Below are 26,200 nucleotides of genomic sequence, written 5' to 3'. Positions count from 1 at the left end.
CTACCAAGTCTAGACATTCCCCCTCCAAGGTCTCCCTCAGGAAAAAACACCCTGGACTATAAGGCAAGCAGGCAGGCAGCCAAGGTTCTTCTGGGCCCTGTCCAGTCACTGTGCAGCCTCAGTGTAATTTCCCCCTCAGAGACTCAGTTTCCCTGCAGGGGGAGGGGGGACGGAGAAAAAAAAAAACCGAAAAACAGACTAAAAGTGTCCAGGCCATCTTTGCATTATTCACATGCCTTGCGGAAGACATGAGGTAAAATCTGTTTTCTTAGGTCACATGACCTATTCCCCCCTCCTCCCTCTCACTAGGGAAACATATTCAGATGGGAGGGAGTAGAATCAATGGCATTCCAAGTGACACCTTGCTTCTATATTCTGGGGCTCCAATCTCTTGCTGCCCCTTGCTGTCAGAGCTGTCTGTTGCCATGTACAATGGCTGGCACAGTCGGGGAAGGGGGGAGAGGGGTGGGGGTGGGAGCAAACAGGTGTATCGAGTGTACACATACTACATGTGGGCATCTGAGGAAGCCAAGGACACAAAGCCACATCCACACTCCTTACCCACCCCCTTTCAGCCCCTGTGGGATGGAGCAGAGCCAAACTGCAGCCACTAACAAAGTCAGGGCTCTGGCCAGCAGCCCAGGGTCTGGCCACTGACCACTGGGATCAGAATCCTACTCACCCTCTCCCTACCAAACCCTGAGGCTGGGGTTCAGTGAGCGGACACCAGGCCCAACAGGGAAGAGGATCATGGCCTCCCCAAAGTTTTGACCATAGCTAAGAACATGGTACTTTAACACTTTCCTAAACTGTAACAACATGTATAAATAACATGAATAAGAGAATCATTAGGCCAGATGCAAACCCAGAGATTCAGAGATTTGGGCTAGAATTTTCACATCAAGGTTTTACATATCCGTAAGCAAAGAAAAATGGCTAGAACAACATTTAGTCTTTAATCCCAGATCTCTGAAGGTGATGTCACAATAGGTGATTAAAGCTCAAGAAGCAGTTTTATTGAGGCTGCATCTGCCCAAACTCTAGGCCTCAGTTCTCTCAGACAGAAAGCTTCAAGGCCCTGTGGTCAGTGTGGTCAGATAATGGTTGCTGTTTCCTTGTTCTTCTGCCTTCGACTGGTAATGTACTTCAGGAAGTGCCCTTAACTTCTCTGCAGCCTGAAAAAGAGACAATCAGGGAGGGTAAAGGCCACTCAGAATGATGGTATGGACTTTGGACACCAGGTGACACACTGTGATAAGGGTTTATGGGAAGTGTTTGTGGTGGTCAGGATAGGTGGGCAGAACAGCTACTGAGTTCCTAGGAATGCCCATGTTTTTCATGAGGATCTTCAGGGTCTTGATTGTGGGAATCCCTTAAGGAAGTATGGGAGAAAAGGGGGCCTGAGGGTCCTGGATGCTCCGAAGTCTGACCTGCTCAGGGGTGAGGTCCCTCTGAGCCTGGGCAAGCATTTCATAGCCAACCATGAATTTCCGGACTGTAGCAGAGCGTAGAAGTGGAGGGTAGTAATGAGCATGCAGCTGCCAGTGGTCCCACTTGGCCCCAGCTTCTGATCCTGTAGGAGCCCCTGAGAAAAAGATGATAGAGAGGGTCCTCTTCTCAAGACTTCAGTCTCCCAAGCCAGGCTAGATACCCGAAAAATACATCTCCCAGCATCCTCCATCAAAGAGGCACCCAAGCATTAGAAAGTATACAAGTGAGTTTCACCAAATTTGCTGTTCCATCCTCAACCCCAGCATTCTTGCTTTTGACATACCTCCACCAAATAGGCAGACAACCACAACTCAGAAATGGTGTTGGGGCTAAACATAGGCACTTAAAAAGTCTCACCATGCCAACCCATGGAGTAGGGAAAGGATGTCTCAAATAGGTTGTCATACTTGGTCAAGAGCTTCTTCATGATGGAGGCTAGATCTGGAATCAGAAGCTGAATCTCAGGCTGGGAACCAGTGGTTTGCCTACCAGAGCTGCTCCACCCAGAGTCCAGTCCCTGTGTCCCAGCTGGGAGACTCACCATCTCGCTCAGCAGGGGTCAGCTCAGGCAGCCTCTGTACATGCCGCCGTGGCAGCAGTAGAGTCTGGAAGGGCCACACTGCCCAGAAGGGGACCAGCACTAACCAGTGCTCACTTGTTAGAACCAGACGTTCCTGGGCACAGAGAATGGAAATGAGATCCTCAACATTGGTGTGAGGGGAGAAGGTAAGCAAATAAGCAAGTCAACAAATAAACAGAAATAAGGCATTTGATAGATTCTTACCACTTCTATCACCTTGGCCCGAGTCTAAGTCACTATCATCTTTCCTTAGATTATTGCTAGTGCTTCTAGCATGTCTTTTTTTTTTTTTTTTTCCTAGTCCTGGGGCCTGAGCACTATCCCTGGCTTCTTTTTTGCTCAAGGCTAGCACTCTGCCACTTGAGCCACAGTGCCACTTCTGGCCGTTTTCTATATATGTGGTGCTGAGGAATCGAACCCAGGGCTTCATGTATACAAGGCAAGCACTCGTGCCACTAGGCCATATTCCCAGCCCCTCTAGCATGTCTCTTGCTAGTCCCCTTCTACCTTTTTCCTTCATATACTTCTCTCCTTGGGGATAAGAAGGCCCACCTTCCTAAGGAGCTCCTGGCGACCATACTCCATTAACAGAGGCTCTCCATGCTGAATCTGATAGGCTTGCTGAGACCGCTCCTCACGCTGAGCAATATCTGGCAGGAAACTGCTGGCCCACACCTGGGCAGGACAGGAGTGGAAAAGAAAGGCAAGTATTTTACCTCCAAGCCTCTATATCACTAATATATTTCTTTTACCCTACCCCTGGTCATAGTACTGGCTTATACTCAACTAAAGCCATTCTTACCTGGCAGTGGGGGTGGGGGTTAGAACAGCCCATCATAGCTCCTTTGTTTTCAAAGATCTGTTCGGTAGGGGTAGAGAGCTTTAACCATTCAAAAGGCATCAAGTCAACTCCCTCCCAATAACACCCCATAGAAACAAGAATACTACTTCCCTGAACCAAACTTGCACCTCCCCAACCCCTCTCTTCCAGGAAAAGGGGAGGCCTCACAGACCTGTACCCAAGGGTACTGAGCACCCAGCTCCTCTGTGACTGAGGCCCACGCATCGATGACAGCTCGGATTTCAGGGAGCGACATGAGTGGCAGTGTCACATCCGACCAGGGGTGGAAACACATGACTTTACTAGGTGGTGAGGGACAACAGAGGGATAGGGATTGGATGCTAGGGGCAGGGCCCAACCCTGAGTTGAAATTTAAGAAGATAAATTCATAGTTACCAAACTCCTCTGGCAGCCTCTGCTTGGAAAAGGGGGTGATCACTGGGACCTGAGATAAAGGAATATCATCACTGTCTGCAGCAGCAATTCCCCCAAGAGTTCTGGCCTCCCCATCGATGGTTAGAATCAAGTTACCTGGATCAGGAGCATCAGGCTGCAGAGCTGGGAAGTCATTGTCAAACAGGAAGGTGCCATCATAGTGGGGATTCACCTACTGACAAGGATAGGCTAGAAAATCCACTGCCCCCATACCACTATCTGGTGGGGTTTTTTAGGGTTGTACAGGCTGCTGGGGGGGAAGGGTAATAATCTAAGGCACCAAAAGCTTGGTGGGATATGCTGGATCCTGTGAATGCCGGGCAGCTCTAAGGGCGGAGCTACATTCTGTGGATGGATATGGGCTCTGTAGGCTTACCTCACCATTGGCCCTTGTGGACCCAGGACACAGAGGGTTGCGGGGGTCATGGCGGGGCACTGTTTTCACATGCTGGGGCTCCACTTGCCCTTGCCAAGGCCGTTTCATGCGATGAGCTGACACCAGAACCCACTCATCTTGCAGCGGGTTGTAGCGAACATGCTGATGCTCTGGGGAGAGTGGAGGCAGAGAGTCAGTTAGCAAAGCTCTCTGGCTCCCCCTTCCTGCTCTCACCTACCAGCAGGCCAGGCCCAAGCTCTGAGACGCTCTCTGATTCCTGTCCCTCTCAGGAGCAAGAGGCCTAGAGCCTGACCTTCTCAGCGCCAAAGGGCCTGCAGCCCCTTCTCTCGGCCAGCGATCCCCGGTTTGGGGTGGGCGGGCCGGCCTGGACATGGGGCCAGAACTCCCTAAGCCTTAGGAAGTGTGCAGGGCTCGCTCAGCTCGGTGTCCCAACGAGTCCCTGCAGTTACCGCTGGCCCGGAAGGCTGCTGCCGGGGCGTCCTCCTCAGACGCCTGCTGGCGCTGCTCGGGGTCGATTCCACTGTGCAGCATGAGGCCACCCCAGGTATAGTCCGGAACGTCCGAGAGGCCCAGAGTCACGCTTCCATCGCTGTCTGCTCTGCCCCGCCCCGCCCCTGTGATTGGCCAGTCGCCAGCACGTGACAGGCGGGTGGTGCAGTCAGCCACCTGGGGGCGGGGCTCGGGAAGGCGGGACGTCTCCGCGCGATGACTGACTGCAGGCAGAACAGCCAGACCTGGAGCCCTGGACTCCGGAAGAACCTCTGTGAAAGCTGCTTGCAGCACAGTCCTGCTCCAGGGCAAACTAATTTGCTGCACTCAGATCATTCATCTGGTCATTCATTAAATCAATATTTACTTACCATCTACCCTGTGCCAGACACCTGGGCTTTAGGTGGAGCCTGGGGAATTCCCCTTGTAGGCACAAGTCAGGAGTGGCAGCTAGGGCTGAAAAGTCTGAGGGATGCTATCTCCAGTCAACATCAAAAGGTTGGACTGGAGGCGTGGCTCAAGTGGTAGAGATCCAGCTGTGAGAAAGCTGAGCAAGAATATGAGGCCCTGAGTTCAAGGGAGGGCAAGGAGGGAGGGAGGGAGGGAGAGACAAAGAGAGAGGGAGAGAGACTATTGTGGCACATGTATGTAATCACAGCTGGGCTGGATTTGAAGGTTGGAGGTAAAGGTAGGAAGATCACTGTCTGGGACTGGCCCTGGGCAAAAGCATGAGACTGTCTCTGAAAATAAAGGTTTTTTTTTTTTTTTTTTAAGGCTGAAAGTATGACTCAAGTGGTAGAGTGCAAGCACAAGTCCCTGAGTTCAAACCCCAGTACCACCTAAAAAATACATATATATACACAAATATATTGCATGTATAGTATATACTGTATATATGTATATGTGTATATATATATATATATTGTGTGTGTGTGTGTGTGATAGGACCATCAGTAAGTAATTTCAGTTACCAGCCAGGAGGCATCTGAGGTGTTTTACATACCTCCTTCTCTTCTCCAAATTCTTCAATCTAAGTAGCTAACGTGAGGATAGACTGCAGTGGGATTCAAGACAGAAACTTCATGAGGTAGGAACTGGCCTTTAGCAAGTAAGATTCTTTCCCCAAGTCAGGCTAGACATAGCCAGATATTCTGCAGCCAAGCTGCAAAAAATAGGTCATTGGTCATGTACCTGATCTCTGCCCTACAAAGCTCAAGCTAGAGTCAGAAGCAACCACTAGGTAGAAGGCTGAGAACAAGGGCTCAAAAATGAGTTTTACTCACCCTACTGGCTGCTCACTTGTACAAGAGGAAGTGAGGGTAGGAATAGGAGATCTGCTTTTCTATTCTTTCAGCTGTCTTTGTTTGAGGGACTACCTTTTGTAGACAGCTCCCATGCTATTTCTTGTATCATACCAGCTGACTCCTGACTCCCTGAAGGAAAATCTCCATAGCACTCCTCTCTCTGTATGTCTTCCTCTACGCATTCTCTTTCCACTCCATTCATGTTGGGGATTGAATCCAGGGTTCCTATCACCACCACTTGATGTGATAAAACAAAATGCTCTAGGCCTTTTGTTTGTTTGTTTTTAAGCTGGTCCTGGGGGGGCTTGAACTCAAAATCTGCACCTTGAACTCTGTCTCTGAGAAGTGTGTTTTTTTTTTTTTCCTCAAAGCTACCTACCTACCCTACCACTTGAACCATAGCTCCACTTCTGGTTTCTGGTGGTTAATTGGAGGTAAGACTATCAGAGACTTTCCTGCTAGGGCTAGCTTTGAACCACAATTCTTAGATCTCAGCCTTCTGGGTAGCTATGATTATAGGCCTGATCCACTGGCACCTGGCCAGAGTTTTTGTTTTAATTGTGTTTTGATTCAGGGTCTCTAACTTTGCTGGGGATAACCTCAAACTCTTGAGACTTCAGCCTCTGCCACCCTCTTGAGCAACCGGGATTACAGGCATTTATAGTACTACTATGCCCAGCCCTTGATCACTTTTTAGGGGAAAAGGAGAATGGCTTTAGATGGGGCCTATTCAGATTTCTTCTTTCCATATCTGAGAAGTGTAATCTCTACTATGACATTTAGGGAAGATGATTATGATGCTCAGTCCCTTAGTCTCGTCTTCGGGTCACTCGAGAACATATTAAATAGAATGCATTGAAGAAGCTTTCTGACAGATTTTCTTTCTGATAAGATTGTTGGAGGCCCAGTTGGTCTCAGAAGGCTCTGCCTAGAATGAAAAGCAAGAAGCAGATCTTGCTGTCTCTGCTACTTAGAGCTTTAGGAACTGTTTTTCACTGAGCTTTAGGGGATTCTTTATTGCAGCAAGTAGAATCATCTACCCTAATACATGCAAAAGACATGTTTAAATATGCAGTGAAGCTAAGAATAGAACCTGAGAAAATAGACTTCTTTTTAGAAACTTGGTGGAGAAAGGAAAAATGTTAAAAAAAAATATTGCTGCAAGTTGTGGCATATATGCATAATCCCAAAACTACTGAGACTGAGGCAGGATGGCAATAATGGTCTATTTAAAACAAGCCTGGGCTACATAGCAAGACCAACCTAAAAAAACACAAACAAAAACAAAAGACAAGGGGCACAGCTTAAGTGGTATAGATTGACTAGCAAGTACTAGGCCCCTAAATTCAATCTGTAGTTAGAGTTAGACAGAAGATAGATAGATAGATAGATAGATAGATAGATAGATAGATAGATAGATAGATGGATGGATGGATGTTTGTGGGCTGGGAATATGGCCTAGTGGCAAGAGTGCTTGCCTCCTACACATGAAGCTCTCGGTTGGATTCCCCAGCACCACATATATGGAAAACGGCCAGAAGGGGCGCTGTGGCTCAGGTGGCAGAGTGCTAGCCTTGAGCGGGAAGAAGCCAGGGATGGTGCTCAGGCCCTGAGTCCAAGGCCCAGGACTGGCCAAAAAAAAAAAAAAAAAAAAAGTGTGTGTGTGTGTGTGTGTGTGTGTGTGTGTGTGTGTGTCAGTACTGGGGCTTGAATTTAGGGCTTCTCACCTTTTTCACTCAAGGCTGGTGTTCTACTACTTGAGCCATATCTCTGCTTCTGATCTACACAATATAACATTTTTTCCTACATGAGGGAAAGTAATTTTAATTGGTGTAACTCCCAAAACTCAGTGGCTTAGCACCATAATCTATGTGTCCTTGTTTGAGGTGGGGGAAGTATTGTTGCACAAAGCATTCAGAGACCTTTGCTCCATCTATCCGTGTCTCTACCACTCCACAAGGCTTTACAATTGCCTACTAGGTCCTCTCTAACTATAGTAATAAATGAGCAAAGAAAGAGAATGTAAAGAATTACAGGCGATTTTAGGAAGCAGACCTGGAATTAGTATGCATCATCAGCCCACATTTTATTGCCCAGGATTCAATCACATGACCCCAACTAAGGATAGAGTACACTGTAGAATGTAACCAGACGCTGGCTGCCCAAGAGCAAAAGGAAATGGATTTGCACTGTCTCTGCCACATGTCCCTACTGAGATATCTAATGACCATTTCCCACTGTCTTATTGAACCTCTCAGTTATATTTGACTGTGTTGACCCTTTATTCCAACACTCCCATGTGTTAGGCTATTTTCATTCAGTTCCTTTATGTTTTATTTATAGAACACATCTAATGCTCACCATGTGCCAGGCACTAATTGCTTTAAAAATATTAACTCATTTAATCTTCATCACAATGAAGGTATGTACTATGAGGTAGGTATTTTATTGATTCCATTTTACAGATAAGAAAACCGAGTCGCAGAAAGTTTATTCAACATGATTACACAACTTGTAAGTGGCAAGAGTCAAGCTTTGAACCTAGACAGTCTAGTTCTGGATTTTTCCTGCTTTCTGTGTTCTCTCTCGCTGTCTCTTTCTGTCTGTCTGACTGTCTCTCTCTCTCTCTCTCTCTTTCTCTCTCTCTCCATCCCCCCCTCCCAGTACTGGGGATTGAACTTAGCCTGGTACTTACTAGGCAGGTGATTTACCATTTGAGCCAAATCCCCAACCCTTATATTTGGGTTTTTGGAGATCAAACTTGGGGCCTTTCACATGCTAGGTAAGCATTGTACCACTAAACTGTAGCTCAATCTTGAGTTTATTTTTTAAATCCCCCCACAATGTCACTATGCTGCCTATTTTTTCTCTTTTACTTCTTTGCCTTTTTGATCTCTTCTTCTGCTTATCCCTTAGCCATTGATGATTTCTAGAGCTAAGCCTTAGGAGTGCTGAAATTACCATGCACAGCTCAGTTTGTAGATTTTTTTTAAATTTTGTCTTGCCAGTGCTGAGGTTTGAAACTCAGCCTCCTGATCATTTCCTCATGAGTGGTGCTCTACCACTTGAGCTACCCCTCCAAGCATGGCTTTATGCTGCTTAATTGGAGATGGAATCTCTCAGACTTTTCTTCCTAGTCTGGCTTGGAACCTCAATCCTCCAAGTCTCTCTCTCTTGAGTGCCTAAAATTACAGATGTGCCACTGGCACCCAACTAAAGCAGCCTTTTACTTACTTGTTTGCTGGTACTAGAGCTTGGATTCAGGAGCCTCATTCTTGCACAGCTTGCTTGATCATAGCTGGCTCTCTACCACTTGAACCACACCAGTAGACCTTAGATTTGAATTACCACCGCTTCTAAGGAATCTGCAGTGAGATCTCTAAACTGGGATGAGACCATGATACATTGACTAGAGCCATATCCCCAGTGGTCACTACAGAACTTGGTCCACACAAGTGCTAAAATATATTTCCTGAATGAATGATACTTCCTATCTAGACTGGAGTTGAGCTCCAGATCTAGACACTCAACTAACTGCCCACTAGATATGAACAACTGTGTTAGCCAAGTAAAGTGAAGGAGGGAGGGAAAGATGGAAAAGAGAATTCTAGGAAAAAAGAGCAAGACTTGTCAATCAATCCTATTTCCACAGTTCTCAAGCTCATTTTATTTTATTTTTTTTCCATCTCCACGGACACAGACCTTCTCACTTTCTCGGACATTACTTATGGTATCCCCCAATTCTCATTTTGCCGCTCCCCGCCCCCCTCCACAGACATTGTATATTCCTGTGTTACTCAAGGCAAAGTCTAATCCCATTGCTTCTCTGTGCATAGCTCTGTGTAAATGGTTTACACCTTTGTACTTCAGAACAATGAATAAATCACAGAGTCCCTACACATCCCCATGCTCTTTGCTCTGGCGATGGGGTCTCGTTGACTGGAATGCCCTTCTCCTGGCTTAAAGACATTGTTTGGATGTCACTGCGTCTAGAAAGCTTTACCTAATGCTTCCAGGTTCGGCCGCCTCTCCGCCTGATCTCGTGCTAGCAAAGGAGGTCCTTTTAATAATCACGAGAGGTTTTACAAGTCTCAGGCAGCTCGACCCTTGAGTCTCCCTGCAGAGCCCAGCCCAGTAGCTGAGAAACCCAGCCAGCCTGCAGACGCTGAAACGCCCGCCGCTGAAGGCTGGGCCCCGCCCCCTCACCTCACGTGCGTGACGCCTCCCCGCCCTTTGCGCCCCCTACTAGCGAATGGTTCGACCCGCAGGGCGGTGCTACAGTGACCGGACATCTCTGATTGGTCAGATCGAGCCATACCACCGTGTTTGCGGGGGAGTGAGTGAGGACCGCGGGCGGCGGGCACCGGATCAGTGATATACCGCCCGTGACCCAGACTCCCTCCTGCGGTGCTCTGCGTTCGGCTGTGCGGGGTGGTGCTAGGCCAGCTGCCGGGATGCAGTGGGCAGTGGGTCGGCGGTGGGCGTGGGCCGCGCTGTTTCTGGCTGCCGCGGCGGTGTTGACCCAAGTCCTTTGGCTCTGGCTGGGTACGCAGAGCTTCGTCTTCCAGCCCGAAGAGATCGCGCAGTTGGCGCGGCAGTATGCTGGTGAGCGGGTTTGAGGGTAGGGGAGCTGTGAGCCCAGAGGGGGGCGAGCTGGCCCGGCAGACCCAGAGATGTGGTTTCCCAGGGTGCTGTCCCCCGGAGCCACGGATGGGGTTGGTCCTGATTCCGCCGCTTCTGGCTTCTGTTTCCGCCAGGTCTGGATCAGGAGCTGGCCTTCTCCCGACTGATCGTGGAGCTGCGGCGGCTGCACCCAGGCCACGTGCTGCCCGACGAGGAGCTGCAATGGGTGTTTGTGAACGCGGGCGGCTGGATGGGCGCCATGTGCCTTCTGCACGCCTCGCTGTCCGAGTACGTGCTGCTCTTCGGCACCGCCCTGGGCTCCAGCGGCCACTCGGGTCAGTGCTAGCGGCGGGCCGTACTGGAAGGCTGGGGCTACTAAATGAGGGCCATGCCCTCCTTTCTGTGGTGCCTCTGAGTTTAAGTGAGGATCTTCACCTGATGGTCGATGTCCATCTGTTTGTCACTCAGGGCGCTATTGGGCTGAGATTTCTGATACCATCATCTCTGGCACCTTCTACCAGTGGAGAGAGGGCACCACCAAAAGTGAGGTTTTCTATCCAGGTGAGTAGGGAGGCTGTGCCAGGGATATGGATTCCCTCATTCAGGGAGGCACCACAGTTGGGGAAGTGAACCTGACATCTAAGTGGGTAAGAGCCCCTCCCCACCCCCACCACTATTGTGGTTTCCTTCCTCCCCGGCCTCATAAGCCACAGGTAGTTGGTTAGGGCAGGAGTAAGGGAGTCTTTTGCTTTCCTCTGTTTAAGGGAAACAAAACATAGCTTTCTGTCAAACGTGTCTGATTTTTTCCATCTGCCAGGGCATACTATTTTACCCAGACATGTTGGGGAGACAATTTATAGTAAGTGTGCTTATATCCAAAAGCTAAGTTAGATGTCTCCCACCTCTATTTCATTTTATCACAGTTTGTTTTTGTTTGTTTGTTTTTCCAGTCTTGGGGCTTGAACTCAGGGCCTGAGCACTGTCCCTGGCTTCTTTTTGCTCAAGGCTAGCACTCTGCCACTTGAGCCACAGTGCCACTTCCAGCTTTTTCTATATATATGATGCTGAGGAATCGAACTCAGGGCTTCATGCATACAAGGCGAGCACCTTACCACTAGGCCATATTCCAAGCCCCTCTATTTCATTTTAAATAATGAACATTTCTTAAAAACGGAGCTTTAGGCAAGAAAAAAAAATGGAGCTTTGGACTTCAAAGTGGGTTTGAGGATGAATAAGCATATAAGCATTGTGATTGAACAGTTAAAATTTTTCCAAAAGCCTCATGTCTTGTAACCGTCTCTCCCTATTTAACAAGCCCAAGCCAGTTTAGCTAAATTTCCACTTGACATGTGTGAGACTTGAGGATGTAGATTTCCACACATTGTCTCATGGCCAGTGGGAGTAGGCCTTCCTGGCTTTCTCCAAGAGAGGACATGGGCCAGGTGAGGCCATAGAACATATAGAAGTGGTCATCTGGGTCTCTTACCCCTCTAGATGGTGGGCCAGGTTTAATAGGACTTTTTCCTTTCCTAAAACTTTTATTTCCCACCCAGATAGATGGACCATGGGCCAGGGAAATGTAACAATGAAGGACAGGGCAGAGTTGGGCTCCTCATGTGGGTACTCCCTGTCCTTCAGGGGAGACAGTTGTGCACAGGCCTGGTGAGGCAACAGCTGTAGAATGGGCGCCAAACACGTGGATGGTGGAGTACGGCCGAGGTGTCATCCCATCAACCCTGGCATTCGCACTGGCTGACACTATCTTCAGCACCCAGGACTTCTTCACTCTCTTCTATACCCTCCGCTCCTATGCCCGGGGCCTCCGGCTTGAGCTCACCACCTACCTCTTTGGCCAGGACCCCTGACCAGCCAGGCCCTGAAAAGAGACCTGTGGATCAACAGGCAGGCCCGATATACATCCACTTGCTGAAGCCTATGTGAACAGACAGGGACATATACCATGCAGAATTTTGAGTTGCTGATGTACAAGGAGGGACATACATGCTTAGACATCCAGATACAAAACTCGTTGAGAACAAATGGGATACACACATATATAGAAAAATAGATAGATGTCAAGACTTATGTGTACTTCAGGATCATGCACTCATATCCATCCAGAAAAGGAGCCCCAAGTATACTTATGGGGCCAGTCATGAATATACATATCACAAGCTTGACTTAATAACTCAGGCTGTTCAGAGTTTCCTGCCAACATTCAAGGCTCTGGAGTTAAGGATGGGGGTGGGTATTACATTCTGCCTCAGTATGACTCCTCAGTACAGCAGTAATCCCTGATGGAGGAGCTGGTGAAGGAGAGGAGGAACTGCCCTTCAAAGGCCCCTTCACCTGTAGCTATGATACCCCCCTTCGTCTCCCCTCTCACCATATGCCTTATACCCATTCCGCCCCCTGCTGTGCAAGGGCCCCCCCCCTGTGGCTTTCCTTGTCATTGTCTCTCCCCCCAGTCCCCCCAAGCAGTGAAGTCACCTGGGGAGTCAAGGGAATGTAGAGAATGATGAAGCCAAGGTCCTCCATCTCTGATAGACCCTTGTTCCTCTCCTGGGAGTATAATGGGAAAGTTGACCTCATCCCTGGGCCTACCACCAAGGAGAGGGTCTAGAGAGGTAGGCCTGGATCTAAGGGACCATCCCCTAGCTTAGAGAAGACTTTCTGTGTGTATACATATCCCCATTACAGTTTCCAGACATTTTTGCCCCACTGCATTCTCTGTTCATCTGTCTGTCTCTGTTAATAAAGACTTGTCAAACTGTTGCATTTCTTTGTGTATGAGCAGCAGGAAAAGCCACTATCTCCTGGGGGAGCTCAGAAAGGCCTCTTTCTTGCTGTGCTATTTAGTTTATAAAAGGCAGACGCTTTGGATGTGTTAGGGACTATATAATTCAGTCTGCCTAAGAATTACCTAGGAGTCTACAGATTGCTGGGCTCCATCATTGGAATAAGGTGTTCTGGGTTGAGGCCTTCAGGTTGGCATATATATTAAGATTCCCTTCAACACAGTTATGAATGCCATAGAGTATTCTGGGGATGGTCTTGAGAGTCCAGTCCTGGATGGCCACATGGTGGCAGTGTGCTCTCATTTTTGGGCTGAAAGAAGCATCACTTTTCAACTTAGCTTTTTTGTGCCCCCCAGAGTATGAGATACAGCTCCCAAACAGAGCAAGTGTTCTTCATTCTATGATCAACCTTTTGACCCAGCACTTTTGTAGGAGCTCCTCTGGTAGGAACCAGGAACTTGGCCTGGTAGTATGTGATATAGAGAGGATCATGACTAGGGTGAAGCAAGAGGGAAACCTAAAGCACCCTGGGTCTCAAGGGTCCTGTTTTTTGTTTTGTTTTGTTTTGTTGTTTTGGTCTTGAACTCTGGGCCTGGGCACTTTCCCTGAGCTCTTCAGCTCAAGGCTAGCGCTTTACCACTTGAGCCACAGCGCTACTTCTGGTTTTCTGGCGGTTAATTGGAGGTAAGAGTCTCATGGACTTTCCTGCCTGTGCTGGCTTTGAACCGTGATCCTCAGATCTCAGCTAGGATTATAGGTGTGAACCACTGGCACCCGGCTTGTTTTTTCTTTTTCTATTTGTATAATCTACTGGGTCTTGAACTCGAGGTCTAGGCACTGTCCTTTAGCCTTTTTATTCTGAGCTGGTGCTCTAGTCCTTGAGACACAGCTCCAGTTTGTTTTTTTCTGGTTAATTGGAGATAATATTCATGAACTCTCTTACCTAGACTAGCTTTTAACCTTCATCCTCAGATCTCAGCATCCTGAGTAGCTAGGATTACAAGCATGAGCCATCAGCACCAAGGACCCTGTTCTTGCCTTCTTAGTTTTTGTTTTGTTTTGTTTTGCCAGTCCTGGGGCTTGAACTCAGGGCCTGGGCACTGTCCTTGAGCTTCTTTTACTCAAGGCTAGCACTCTACCACTTGAGCCATAGCGCCACATCCAGGCTTTTCCATGCATGTAGTGCTAAGGAATCAAACCCAGGGCTTCATGCATGCTAGGCAAGCACTCTTAACACTAAGCCACATCTCCAGCCCCACCTTAATTTTTGTATCCTAAGAACCAAGCTTACTTCATATTCATTCTGATCTTACTCTGGAGTTAAGTAAAGCTGTGACCACTCCTACTTCTTAGGACTTAGTACATTAAAAATGAGAGAAATGTTATGAAATTATATGGAGGGAGGAAGGTTGAGCAAATACAGTCATATTGAGCATAAAATTATATATGCACACATATACACACTTGATATTTTGATGGACACAAATATAAAAGGCTACATGTATAACTTCACTTGAAAACAACATCAGTGGAGCAGGTATGGTGGTACACACTCATCATCTCAGGAAGAAGGAGAACAGAGGCCAGCAAAAAATGTAAGATACACTTCTATCCCAAAAAACAAAGCAAACAAGGCTGGGCCTGTGGTTCAGAACTTGCCTGGCAACAAGCATGAGGTTCTAGGTTCAAACTCCAAACCTAAATGTATGATTCTGAGTAGCTTAAGTCCAGGCATATTGGCCATCTTGACCCCACTCCCATCCCACCAGGTTGGCCATAGTAGGCACTGACTGGGGCCTCTATTGGTGAAGGTCTACAAAACTCATGCTTATTTCTTTAGGTCTCCCCTCTGGTAAACCAACTCTGCCTCTAGATTCAGACTGCATACCTATCAGAGATGCCCAAGTACACCTGATCATTTCTCCCTCTCACAAAGGACTAAGGTCCCAGGCCCCTCCCCATCTCTGTTGCTAAGTGAGTGGTCATTTCATAGTTCTCAATTTGTTTTATTGGTACACATAGCTCTTCCCCCTCCCTTCTTCAATTCCTGCTCAGCGACTCCTTCCCCACACAGCATCCCTCCTATAGTGGCTTTCAAATACTTCTACAATTGTGTGTATGTTCACAAGCCTATGTGTGCACCGGCAGTCCTGATTATTAAACCCAGGGCTTCATATATGCTAGGCAGGTGCTCTAACCACTGAACTATACCTCCAGCTTCTTCCCTCCAGTTTGTTGTTGTTTGTCATGCTTTTTTTTTTTTTTTTGGCCAGTCCTGGAGCTTGGACTCAGGGCCTGAGCACTGTCCCTGGCTTCTTTTTACTCAAGGCTAGCACTCTGCCACTTGATCCATAGCACCACTTCTAGCTGTTTTCTATATATGTGGTACTGGGGAATTGAACCCAGGGCTTCATGTATAGGAGGCAAGCACTCTTGCCACTAGGACATATTCTCAGCCCTGTCGTCTTTTTTTTGTTAGTTGAGGAGCTTGAACTCTGGTCCTGGGTGTTATCCCTGAGATTTTTTGCTCAAGGCTAATTCTTTATCACTTTGAGCCACAGCTCCACTTCTGGTTTTTGAGTGGCTAATTGGAGATAAGACTCTCACAGGGACTTTTCTGCCTGGCATGAGCCACCGACACCTGGCCTCCCTCCAGTTTTGTTTTGTTTTTTTGTTTTTTTTCTTGCCAGTCCTGGGCCTTGGACTCAGGGCCTGAGCACTGTCCCTGGCTTCTTCCCGCTCAAGGCTAGCACTCCGCCACTTGAGCCACAGCGCCGCTTCTGGCCGTTTTTTTTGTATATGTGGTGCTGGGGAATCGAACCTAGGGCCTTGTGTATCCGAGGCAGGCACTCTTGCCACTAGGCTATATCCCCAGCCCCTCCCTCCAGTTTTTGATAGGCAAAGCCTAATTTCTTTCCCCTTGAGTGTAGGCTAGACTTAGTTATATATGTTAACAAATAACAACATTGCAGAAGTACTAGTGTGTGACTTCCACAACTATGCCATAAAATGTACATCTGCCTCTGTAGTCTCTCTTGAATCACTCCAGAAGAAACCAATGGCCTTATTGGGAAGATATGCAAATAATCCTGAATAGAGGCCCATGGAGTAAAAAACAGGTCTCCTGTGAGTGTGCCATCTTAGAAGTGTTTCCTTCAGCCCTAGCCAACATTGTTAGTACAGCCTCATAGGAAACAATGATTTAGAGCCACCCAGCTAAACCAGTCTTGAATCCCTGACCCAGAGAAGTGTTAGGAAATAAGCATCATTTTAAGCTTCAACTTTTTTTTGTTTTTGTTTTTGTTTTGGTGGGGGGGGGGTATAAGTTGCTACACAACAATAGATAACCAATAGATTCTCTTTCTATTTTCCCCAATCAAATCACATTTTTCTCCATAGTTCATATCACCATCTGACACAGTATATATCCCCCCCATAATTATACTATATCAAAGACTTTGTTATATTTAGGCCTGTGCCCAACAGTACCTATCATAAAGTAAGTACTCAATAAATATGTGTTAGATGAATCAAGCAGTCATTTCCAGAGGTTGAGGTCAATCTGTCTTTGTCTCTGTGAAGCACAAGACCAGGCTATATGAGTGTGGGAGGCAGTCTTTCTCTCTCACAGGTGGAATTTTACCATCTATCCTGGAACCACCTCTAGGCGACCAGGGTGGGACTGAGAGAGAAGGGAGCTAACCTGAACTGGACTTCTGCAGATTTCTACCCTTTGCCCTCTAGTACATTATGACATGCTCCAGGGCATGACTGGCACTTCACTATTTCTTCCCTTTGTTGGCCCAGCATGTGGGAAGAAGATGAAAGAGGTAGGAAGCTTGGCTTTGCCAAAGATTACATCCTTCAACAGCCATGAGCATGGCATTGGAACTGATGGTGAATGGATTGCTGAGGACAGGGTGGGACGGGATTCTGACTGGCTTCATGATGATATTTGAGACTAGCTAAAAGTAACAGTGGGGCTGAGACTCAACATGGCCAAGGATAAAGAATAAGGAAGGATTTAACACTGCAATGGAATCTGGGCTATAGAGTAGGGTAGAGGCTGGAGGCAGGGAGACCAGCAGGGTGGCACCCAATATGGGAATCTGTTGAGAAAAAGCTCGTGGTCTGGGTCAAGGCAAGCTGAGGCTAAAAGGAGAGCGCTGATCAGGAGAGGGTTAGGGAACAAGGTTAAGTTCTTACCCTCTACAAGAATGGACATCATGGGGCATATGTAGCTTACTGTGAGGTCTGAAGATGGTCCTTGATGCTCAAAGGCTTGTCATCATTTTATACCCATGCTAGATGTCCCTGCTCCAAATGCCTGCTGTTCACTCACCTTAAAGTGGTCCCCATGCCTTTGGCAAGCAGTTTCCCATAGACAAAGAAAACTGGGAATGTATGAAGGGGCCCAAGAAGAATAAGATCCCAGCTTCTCAGAGGAGAAGTCATAGCTGTCACTCAGGGACTCCCGAAAGAGTCAGCATCTGGGATGGGGAACTATTAGGATAGGGTAGGCCTAAAGTAGTTGGCTGCAGGGGCAGGGGTGAGGGGGGATCTAGAGTTTAAAAAGTTAGGGAGCCTTGGGTGGAGGATGTGTGTGAAGATGGTCATCTCTAAACATGAAACAGGTGATGAGTACCTGAGGTTCATTATACTCTCCATTCTTCTCCTGTGCCAGAATATCATGTCAAAAGAGATTTTGGAAGAAGATAAAGCCCTGCACAGCTGTGTGTGTATGTGGTGGGTGTACCAGTGTGTACTTCAGGTGTGCTGTTGGCTCAGAGATGTCGATATCTGGATGTGTGGGCACTTAGGTGTGGGCCCACCACCATGTGCAAGCTACAGCACACTTGAAGTTGAATCCTGCAAGTGGCCAGGGCAGAGGAGACGCTTGTGTCTTAGCCAGACGCTCTAAATACACCCCAACATCCTGCAAAGAGATTCCCCAGATCTCAACCTGCCCGGGGTCTTTGGCACTCTAGAGCTCTAGTGACAGCGACAGAAGGCAGCTGTGTGCCTGAACTTGAGACAAGGTGCATTGGCGTGTGAGTGCATCTATTTGTGTGTGCGTGTGGGGTGGGGGGGAGGGGGACACGACTTGTGAGGCTGGGCGGGACCGGGGGTCCAGAATTCAGTAGCGGTGGACTTCTCTCTTCCGTGACCAATTCCCCATAGCTCTTCAGCGCCCCCTCCCCCCGACCTGGCTGAATGGAAGGTGAAAGACACCTGTTGGGAGACTGAGGGGCAGAGCCCCAGGGGCCTCTTCCCCCAGCGCTCCCGCCCGCCCTGCCCAGCGGGTCCCGCCCCCCGCGACCGCAGCCAGCAGAGCAGCGGCGAGTGAGCGAGCGCACGACGGCCAGAAGAGCGCCAGGCTGCGGGAGCGCACGGCTGCGGGAGCGCACGGCCGGGGACCCTGAGCTGGGAACCAAGCCGAGGCTGGGGCCGCCCGGGAGGCGGGCGGAGCAGAGGGGCCGCGGTGGAGACGCCAGGGGCAGCGGGCCGGGCCAGGCAGGTGAGTGCGGCTGCTGGGCTCTGGGAACCCAAGAGCGGAGGAGCCTCCAGACCGTCCAGTCTCTTCCCTGTTCCAGGCTCTGCTCCGTCGTCCTCTATTCCCGTGCCTCGATTTCTTGTCCTCTGCCTCTGCCCCGTCTCTGCGTCTTTTTCCCCCTGCCCTTCTATCTTCCGTCTCCTCCTTTCTCTTTCACATCTCTTTTCTATCTCTACGGCTCTGTCGGTCTTTCCCTGTCTCTCTCAACTCGTCTCACTATTAGACTCTTTCCACCTCTCGTCTCTGCCCCTCTCTGCACTGCTGCCACTTAGGTCTTTCATCTCTTGCTTCTCTCTCTTACCCTCCCTGTCTCTATCCCAAAATCTCTATCAAGCTAATTTTCCCCATCACACTCTACCCTTCTATTTATCTGTCTCTCCCATCTCTCTCCACCTTGGTTGTGCTTCATCCAATCTCCATCTCTATTTTTATATCTCCTTTATTGTGTCTCTGTTATCTATCTACCTACCTATCTATCAATCAATCATCTATCTATCTCTTCCTTCTTTCCTCCCTCCCCAACCCCATGTCTGCCCATCTCTGGGAAAGCTTTCTGCCCTTTCCTTATGTACAGGGTGCTACACATGTCTGGATCCACAGTCATCTCCCCATGTGTTGAGAGTGTGTGGGGGCAGTAAAGCTCAGCACCCATAATTCCCTCCTCACAGGCGGCCCTTTCCTCTGGGCCCCGTCTGGTATCAGGGACCCCCGCAGTAGGGGGACTGCGCCTGGAAGCTGTCATGGAGGCCCTGCAGAGGCAGCAGGCAGCTCGGCTGGCCCAAGGGATGGGGCCGTTGGCCCCTCCTCGCCTACAGCTGCCACAGCCTCCCCTACCTGGTCCTCGGACCATGCAGGCTCCTGAGGGAGCCTTGAGGGAGGTTGGGGCTGAGGAGGAGGAGGAAGATGCTGAAGAGGATGAGGAAGGGGAAGAAGCCAGAGCTGAAGAGGAGGCAGCTGAGGAAAGTCATCCAGGGGCCCACAGCCCCAGCTCACCTTCCAGCCAGCCCCCTGGACCCCATCCCCATGAGTGGACCTACGAGGAACAATTTAAGCAGGTAGGACCCCTTCACTGTCAGGTCTTCCTCCCCTCTTCCCCTTGGGGCAAAAGCAGAGCCAGGTGATCAGTAGTCCACCCATCCCTACTGCCCTCTGCAGGATGGAAAGACATAACACACACACACACACACACAGAGAGAGAGAGAGAGAGAGAGAGAGAGAGAGAGAGAGAGAGAGAGAGAGAGAGAGAGAGAGAGAGACAGATTAAAGGAGAAATAGAGATGAGGCAGGAGAAACAGACAATCTGATATGAGGAAAGGTACAGGGGATATCCAGAAACGTAAGGACTGACAAACTAGAGGCATTGGTGAGTCTGGTTCCTCAGGCCACGGGATATAGAGGCCTTGAAGGGTGGGGAGTCAGGATTTCAGTGCCAGTATTACCCAACTTATACATCAAATCACAAGGACTAATGGGGCTGTCTACTTCTGTCTTTGGAAGCAGATTAGAAAGTGCCACTCCCTTTGCAGGCTTCTAAACCCCTTGTCACACTACTCCACCATCCAACATTTTCTCCCTGAGCTAAGTTCATTAAGTGACAATTTTTAGCCTGTGTTGGCCTCTACAGCTGCAGTGTACCTGAAGAGCCACTGTAAAACCTGACAACTAGGAATGACAAGACCTTATTCATATGGCCTTAATGTAAAGTTCTTTCTTCCAGTGGAACACTGCTGGGTATTATTCTAAGGATACTACCCCAGGCTGTCACTATGAAGGTGTTACTTAGGGCTGTGACTCTGTGTGTGCTATTCTAGTGTATTACTCATAGGGTATTGGTCTTGGATATTTTCCAGAAGTATTCATCTGTGCAGTGTTTTGTGGCATTAGTATAGACTAGAGCAGTACTCGGGTTCCTGTATATGGAGATAACAGTTCTAGTGACTGTTTTCCCTGGGGTTAATTCTGGGAGAATGTATTTGTAGCTTTCCAACTAAGACTTAGGAGTTTGTGTTGTGGGTGTGTGGCTCTAAAACTAAGTCTCTGGGATTTGCTTCTCATGGTGGTTCTTACTTTGAATGAAAGAGAATGGTTTCTATAGTGTTACTCAGGGACTGTTATTCTGATTGAGTGACTCCACTACTCTGAGGATTGTTCATCTTAGACTTGAGAGATGATACTAGAGGTGGGACTCCAGGTGACTGAGAAGTGGTAGGATAACAGACAGGTCCCTCATGCTCTGACTCCTCAGGTCATGAATAGCACTTCTGTAGAAGGCAGGGTACCTGCATGTAGAAGGGGATCCAACCAGAAGCTGTTAATCAGGAGCTTCTGACCATCCTTCCTACTCCTCACCTACCCTTAGCTTTGACACACACTTATGCATGAAGTCCTTGAATAGATGAATAGAAATTTATTTAGGGGCCTCAGATGAATACATCAGACTCTGTGTTATAGAGCAGAGTCCCAGACTGGTTTCTTTTCTAGGCCTTAGAGCAGGGAAAAACCTCCACTTTGGAGAGCAGACTGAGCAGTCATAGCTCTGTCCTGCTTCCTAATTTTCCCATGTTTGTCAGATGCACATTTGAGCTGCCCAGGGTATCACTAACCAGGCATAGTCTCTAAGTGTATTAGAAAAGGCACCCCTAGCATGGTGCCAGTAGCCCATGCGTGTAATTCTTGCTACTCAAGAGTCTGAGATCTGGAGGATCTTGGTTTGAGGCCAATTCAGACAGAAAAGATTACTAGACTCCATCTCCAAAATAACCAGTAAGAGACAGAGTTGGATTCTTGACTCAAGTGGTAGAGCAGAGTAACAACTATGAGGTCTTGAGTTCAAATTCTAGTACCGGGAGGGAGTATACCAGGCACTGGTCCTGGGCTCACATTTGTAATCCTAGATACTCAGATTTTGGCTTGAAGCCAGCCTGGGCAGAAAAGTCTGTAACACTCCATCTCCAGAATATTAACCAGGGAAATGCCAGACTGAAGGTGTGACTCAAGTGGTAGAGCCATCTGTGAGCAAGGAAGCTAAGTGGAAGTGTAAGGCTCTGAGTTCAACCTAAATACCAGAAAAAAAGCACCACTATCTACTTCTATCCACTTCATATCCAGACACTACTTACCCTCCAGCTAGAGCCTCTTTCTTATTCAGTGTCAAACCTGAATTGGGGTTTCAGAGGGAGGAAATCCATAGAACTAAGAATGACCCTGCTCCTTCCTCAGCTGTATGAGCTTGATGCAGATCCCAAGAGGAAGGAGTTTCTGGATGACCTGTTTACCTTCATGCAGAAGAGAGGTGAGTGATATAATGGGGGGGGGGAGCCTCGAACTGCCTCCTTTCCAGGTAGGAGAAAGGGAGATTATTGCAGGTGTAGTTCCCAGGTGTGGTCCTCCTGCACAGTGCTGAAGCTGGCAGCACCTGTCCTTTGGGCCTTCAATAGCATCTTTAACCTTTGACCCTGCCCCCCCTTCTCCACCCCAGGATTAATTAGTGGCCAGCCCACTGGCAGGTTAATGAGTGTGGGATCAATTGGGAAGGTGGGAGGGGAAACTGGAAGGGAGCTATCTTGGGGTAAAGGAGTCCCAGGTCTGGAGGGCTGGGAATGCCTTGTTTCTCTATGGTGGGCTCTTTATTTAGCTTTGTCTCTCCTTAATTCCACCTTACTTTAAGCCGGGGGACCTCATATGCCCTGTAGCAGGAAGGACTGGGATTAAATTGAAGGGAGGTGGAATGGGTTAGAAACCACATAAGGTGGGCAGTAGAGAAGGAATTTCTTTCCAAGTATCTCAGTGCTGAAAGAATGCAAGAAGGGTCCAGGAGGGGATTGGGGTAGGCGGCAGTCCATCACTTCCGCTTCTCCCCAGATTCATGAGACTGAACACTGACTCATTATCTCTCTCTACAAAGCTAATTAACTCACTCAGAGTGCAGCCTGATAAGCTGCTAATTAACTGGCTGCACTGCCCCCTCCCCTTAGTGCAGCTGCTGGCCCAACACCAGGTCCCTCCAGACCCCACCCCAAGCCCTGCATCTCTTGCCAGTCTCTTCCTTCCCACAGACCCTTGGTGGGGCCCCAAGTCTGCTTCCCCCCTCCCCCTTGGAGTTCTGGTCATTCCTGTCCTGGTGTCTCCTCTCTGCCCCTTCCTCAGGGCCTCTCCACTGAGAATGGCGAGGCGTTCTGAGAGGATCCCAACACTGCCCACACCCCCCGAGCTCTGCTTCCCTTCCTCCCTCCGCTCCGCTGCGGAAGAGGGGGGGCGGCTCCCACGGGGCCGATAATTTCCCCCCATTAATCAGGCCGCAGCTAATTGTTCGGGTCCAAAGGCGGCGGTGGAAGGGGACGGGATCGGTAAAGAATTAACTGGGGCCCATCGCTCAGCGCAGACAGGCCCCTTTGTCAGGACTGGATGGCGGGGGTGGCGCAGGCTGTGGAGTTGGCTGGTCCAGGCAGGAGCCAATTCTTTGCCCGCCATCCTCTGGCCTTAAGCAGTTACTAAGAGTTTTCAGAGAAGTCCAGCTCTTTGGCACTATCTAGAAGTCCTTCCTATAGTCTACCTCATGTTAGCAAACCAAAGCTGTCAGGCTAAATCCAGCTGCCACCTACGTTTTAACATATTTAGAAAATACAATTCGAAGAGGAATAGCATTTCCACACTGTGAAATTCGGATTTCAGAACCTATAAATAAAGTTTCATTGGAACACAGGCATACCCATTTCCTTAAGTATTTTCTAAGGTTGCTCTCAGGTTGCAATTGCAGAGTTAGGTAATTGTGACAGGTGCCACTTAAACCACAAAACCCAAATATGTATCATCTGACTCTTTGCAGGACAGGTTTGCTGACCCTTGTTCTTAGCCCCCTGTTCTTCCTGTAACAATGGAGGCATCAGGGCTCTGTCATCCTTCCATTCTTCCCTTCTCAGGAACCTTCCCCGTACCCTAAATCAGGCCTCGGGCAGACATCCAGCTCTTTCAAGCCCCCAGAAGTGACCACAGATAGGACTTATTCGTAGTAACCTGACTCTACCTATTCCACACTAGGGACCCCAGTGAACCGCGTACCTATCATGGCAAAGCAGGTGCTGGACCTGTACGCATTGTTTCGCCTGGTGACAGCCAAGGGCGGCCTGGTGGAAGTCATCAACCGAAAAGTGTGGCGAGAGGTCACTCGCGGCCTCAGTTTACCCACCACCATCACCTCTGCAGCATTTACCTTACGCACCCAGTGAGGCCAGGAGCGCGGGCAAAGCCAAGGGCAATCGGGGGGGCGGAGGGTTGGGGGGAAAGTCATGAAAGGTGGGGTGGGAGTGTGGGACTTGATTGGCTGGGCCCAGCTTACCTCTCCATGTCCGCCCCTAGGTACATGAAGTACCTCTACCCATATGAGTGCGAGACTCGGGCGCTCAGCTCCCCGGGAGAGCTCCAAGCCGCCATAGACAGCAATCGGCGAGAAGGACGTCGCCAGGCTTACACCGCGGTCCCGCTCTTCAGTGTAACGGGGCCAGGCCCTCGCGGCGCTCAGGGTGCAGCCTTAGGTCCATCCCCAGGTCCTGGCCCCGCCCCGCCCGCGCCCCCGCTTGCGCCGGGCCCGGCTCAGAGTTCGGCTTCTGGCCTGCCTGCACACGCTTGTGCCCAGCTAAGCCCTATTAAGAAAGGTGCGAGGGAAAAGGGGCAGAACTTGGGGTGGAGGGTGGGGGTTGTCTCTGAGTTCTAGGTAATACGCCCGAAGGTACAAGAAACAATGTAGGGACTTTAGGGTTCAACAGGCTTTATGAGAAGGAAGCGACAAGAGCTAATGGGGCTGAGGCTTGGAGTTTGCTAAAATACAAAGATTCCTGGGGTTGGGAGATCAGTAAAGCCTTGAGAGTGCTAGCTTACTGCAGTGCTGGGGCTGAAGCTCAGGAACAGGTCCTAAATCCATAGCAGCTCCATTCCCCACTTTTTCACATAGAGCTCCTATTTGCATGTGACATGAATTATTTAACAACCAAGAACAAAGAAATCCCCCCCCCCCATCTCATAGACTACTCAGACATATAAATTGGTGAGTTGGCTTTACACTTTCAGAACCTCTAGGCTGAAGTTCTAGGTGGGAAGAGAAATTGAACTTTGTGTGTGAAGCTCTTCTGGTCCCAGACTTTGGGGAGAATCAAATACAAAGACAAGTTGGGCCAGAGGAATTGAATGATATCTTCTTTCAGAGGAAAGTGGAATTCCAACCCCTCGTCTGACATTACCTGTGGGTCTGGCTTTGGGGCCTGCACGAGAGAAGCTGGCACCAGAGGAGCCTCCAGAGAAGAGGGCTGTACTGATGGGCCCCATTGACTCATCTCGGCTTGGTGCACCCCCCAGTTTCCTGCCCCGGAGCAAAATTCCTCTGAGGGGTGAGAAGGGGCTTATTAGTGAGGGGCTTTGAACTTGTGTCCTGAGAGAGAATAGTCCCATCACATAGTGAAGGTAGAATGGAGAAATCCTTCATTAGACAACTATGTACGTGAGAGCATAGGACTAAAGTGGAGCTCCGTCAATCTATAGGAATAGGGGGGAGGCTTCTAAGTTGAAGTTTCATTCCCCCAAATGTGACTCCTCTACTCTGTGCTGGACAGAAGAGCGCCTGGATGGACCTCTCAATCTGGCAGGCAGTGGCATCAGCAGTATCAACATGGCACTGGAAATCAATGGGGTGGTCTACACTGGTATGCATACTGTAAGCTTTCTGCACTGGTGTGGAACTGGGATTTAGACTGGCATGGGTATTTTAGACTTTCCCTACTAGCATGAGGTTTAGTGATAAGTGAACTTGCATGGACAACTTGGGTTTCATGGATTACATTGGCATGGGTTAAAGGAGATGCGTTCATGGCATGGGATCCAAGGCAAAGATCTCTGTAGCATGGTTACTATAGGAGTCTGTCTTCTCATGGGCCTTTTATGGTGCCAATATTTCTTATTGTTTGAGGGTATCAACTTTGGCAAAGGAGTTTCTCACTGAACTCAAGGGCTTGCTATCACTGATTTGTGGCAAGGTTATACATGTGGTGCTCTAAGAAGGAGGACACTTTTGTTCCCTTCTTTCATCCCTCCCTATCCTTGTAATTGCCTTTTACTATCTCCTCATTTTTTTTCCCCAGGTGTCCTCTTTGCCCGCCGCCAGCCTGTGCCAGCTTCCCAGGGCCCAACCAACTCTGTACCCCCACCCTCTACAGGGCCTCCTTCTAGCACCTTGCCCTAAGAATTCCCACTTAGAACTAAGAGTCCCGGCTCCATTTCTGAGGGCGAGGTGGCACCATTCCACCTTGGTCCTTTCAGGATGCCTACTCTGGAACTCAGTTCTGGGAGATGACAGCACCCTACCTCCATGCCAAAGAAATTTCTTTTGATGTTTCATCTACCTCATTGTAAAAAGAGGGCACCTCCTCCCCAGCCAGGTCTAGCAGTATTTACCAAAGAATTCCCCCAGTACACCCTATCATGTATCTTCTCATGTGCCTCCTGTGTCAGTATCATCTCTGGTACCCTATCTATTTGAGTCAACCCTGCTTTTCTCTTCAGGAGCTAGGTGAAGGGCTGAAGCATTGTAGGAGACATCCCTCAGGTAGTATTTGGAAAATAAAGCTATGCCCCCTCCTTCTCCAATGTGTCCTCTTATTTGGGTCTGGGGTTGGGAGGAATGATTTGGTACAAGGGCTGCC

General features: G+C 48.9%; 3 protein-coding genes across 6 annotated transcripts; 2 read left to right on the top strand and 1 right to left on the bottom strand.

Annotated features, from left to right (window-relative positions):
- Positions 1 to 994: 994 nt before the first annotated feature.
- Galt (galactose-1-phosphate uridylyltransferase) lies at positions 995 to 4,363 on the bottom strand. Of its 2 annotated transcripts, XM_048367283.1 has the most exons (11): positions 4,194 to 4,363; positions 3,724 to 3,893; positions 3,444 to 3,519; positions 3,309 to 3,357; positions 3,085 to 3,214; positions 2,874 to 2,930; positions 2,624 to 2,746; positions 2,033 to 2,165; positions 1,849 to 1,932; positions 1,431 to 1,585; positions 995 to 1,175 (listed from the first exon to the last, which is right to left on the bottom strand). In XM_048367283.1, exons 1-11 carry the CDS (start codon positions 4,273 to 4,275, stop codon positions 1,071 to 1,073), a joined length of 1,164 nt encoding a protein of 387 aa, XP_048223240.1. In that variant the 5' UTR covers positions 4,276 to 4,363; the 3' UTR covers positions 995 to 1,070. The 2 variants fall into 2 exon arrangements, with proteins under 2 accessions (XP_048223240.1, XP_048223317.1); XM_048367360.1 differs by lacking the exon at positions 4,194 to 4,363 and having other exon boundaries at positions 3,444 to 3,522; positions 3,724 to 3,861.
- Positions 4,364 to 9,873: 5,510 nt separating this feature from the next.
- Sigmar1 (sigma non-opioid intracellular receptor 1) lies at positions 9,874 to 12,932 on the top strand. The gene is made up of 4 exons (XM_048367037.1): positions 9,874 to 10,142; positions 10,295 to 10,495; positions 10,629 to 10,721; positions 11,799 to 12,932. The coding sequence occupies exons 1-4, from the start codon at positions 9,992 to 9,994 to the stop codon at positions 12,023 to 12,025; spliced, it is 672 nt and encodes a 223-aa protein (XP_048222994.1). The 5' UTR covers positions 9,874 to 9,991; the 3' UTR covers positions 12,026 to 12,932.
- Positions 12,933 to 19,252: 6,320 nt separating this feature from the next.
- Positions 19,253 to 26,156, top strand: Arid3c (AT-rich interaction domain 3C). Of its 3 annotated transcripts, XM_048352240.1 has the most exons (7): positions 19,253 to 19,567; positions 21,732 to 21,804; positions 23,550 to 23,733; positions 23,868 to 24,163; positions 24,710 to 24,892; positions 25,115 to 25,204; positions 25,640 to 26,156. In XM_048352240.1, the coding sequence occupies exons 1-7, from the start codon at positions 19,253 to 19,255 to the stop codon at positions 25,738 to 25,740; spliced, it is 1,242 nt and encodes a 413-aa protein (XP_048208197.1). In that variant the 3' UTR covers positions 25,741 to 26,156. The 3 variants fall into 3 exon arrangements, with proteins under 3 accessions (XP_048208197.1, XP_048208212.1, XP_048208203.1); XM_048352255.1 differs by lacking the exon at positions 24,710 to 24,892; XM_048352246.1 differs by lacking the exon at positions 25,115 to 25,204.
- The last annotated feature ends 44 nt before the right edge of the window (positions 26,157 to 26,200 follow it).

This window comes from Perognathus longimembris, chromosome 1 (genome assembly GCF_023159225.1).
Source record: "Perognathus longimembris pacificus isolate PPM17 chromosome 1, ASM2315922v1, whole genome shotgun sequence".
Classification (NCBI taxonomy): Eukaryota; Metazoa; Chordata; class Mammalia; order Rodentia; family Heteromyidae; genus Perognathus; species Perognathus longimembris.
Note: the sequence above shows the minus strand (reverse complement) of the source record. Positions and strands in the feature narration are given on the sequence as shown.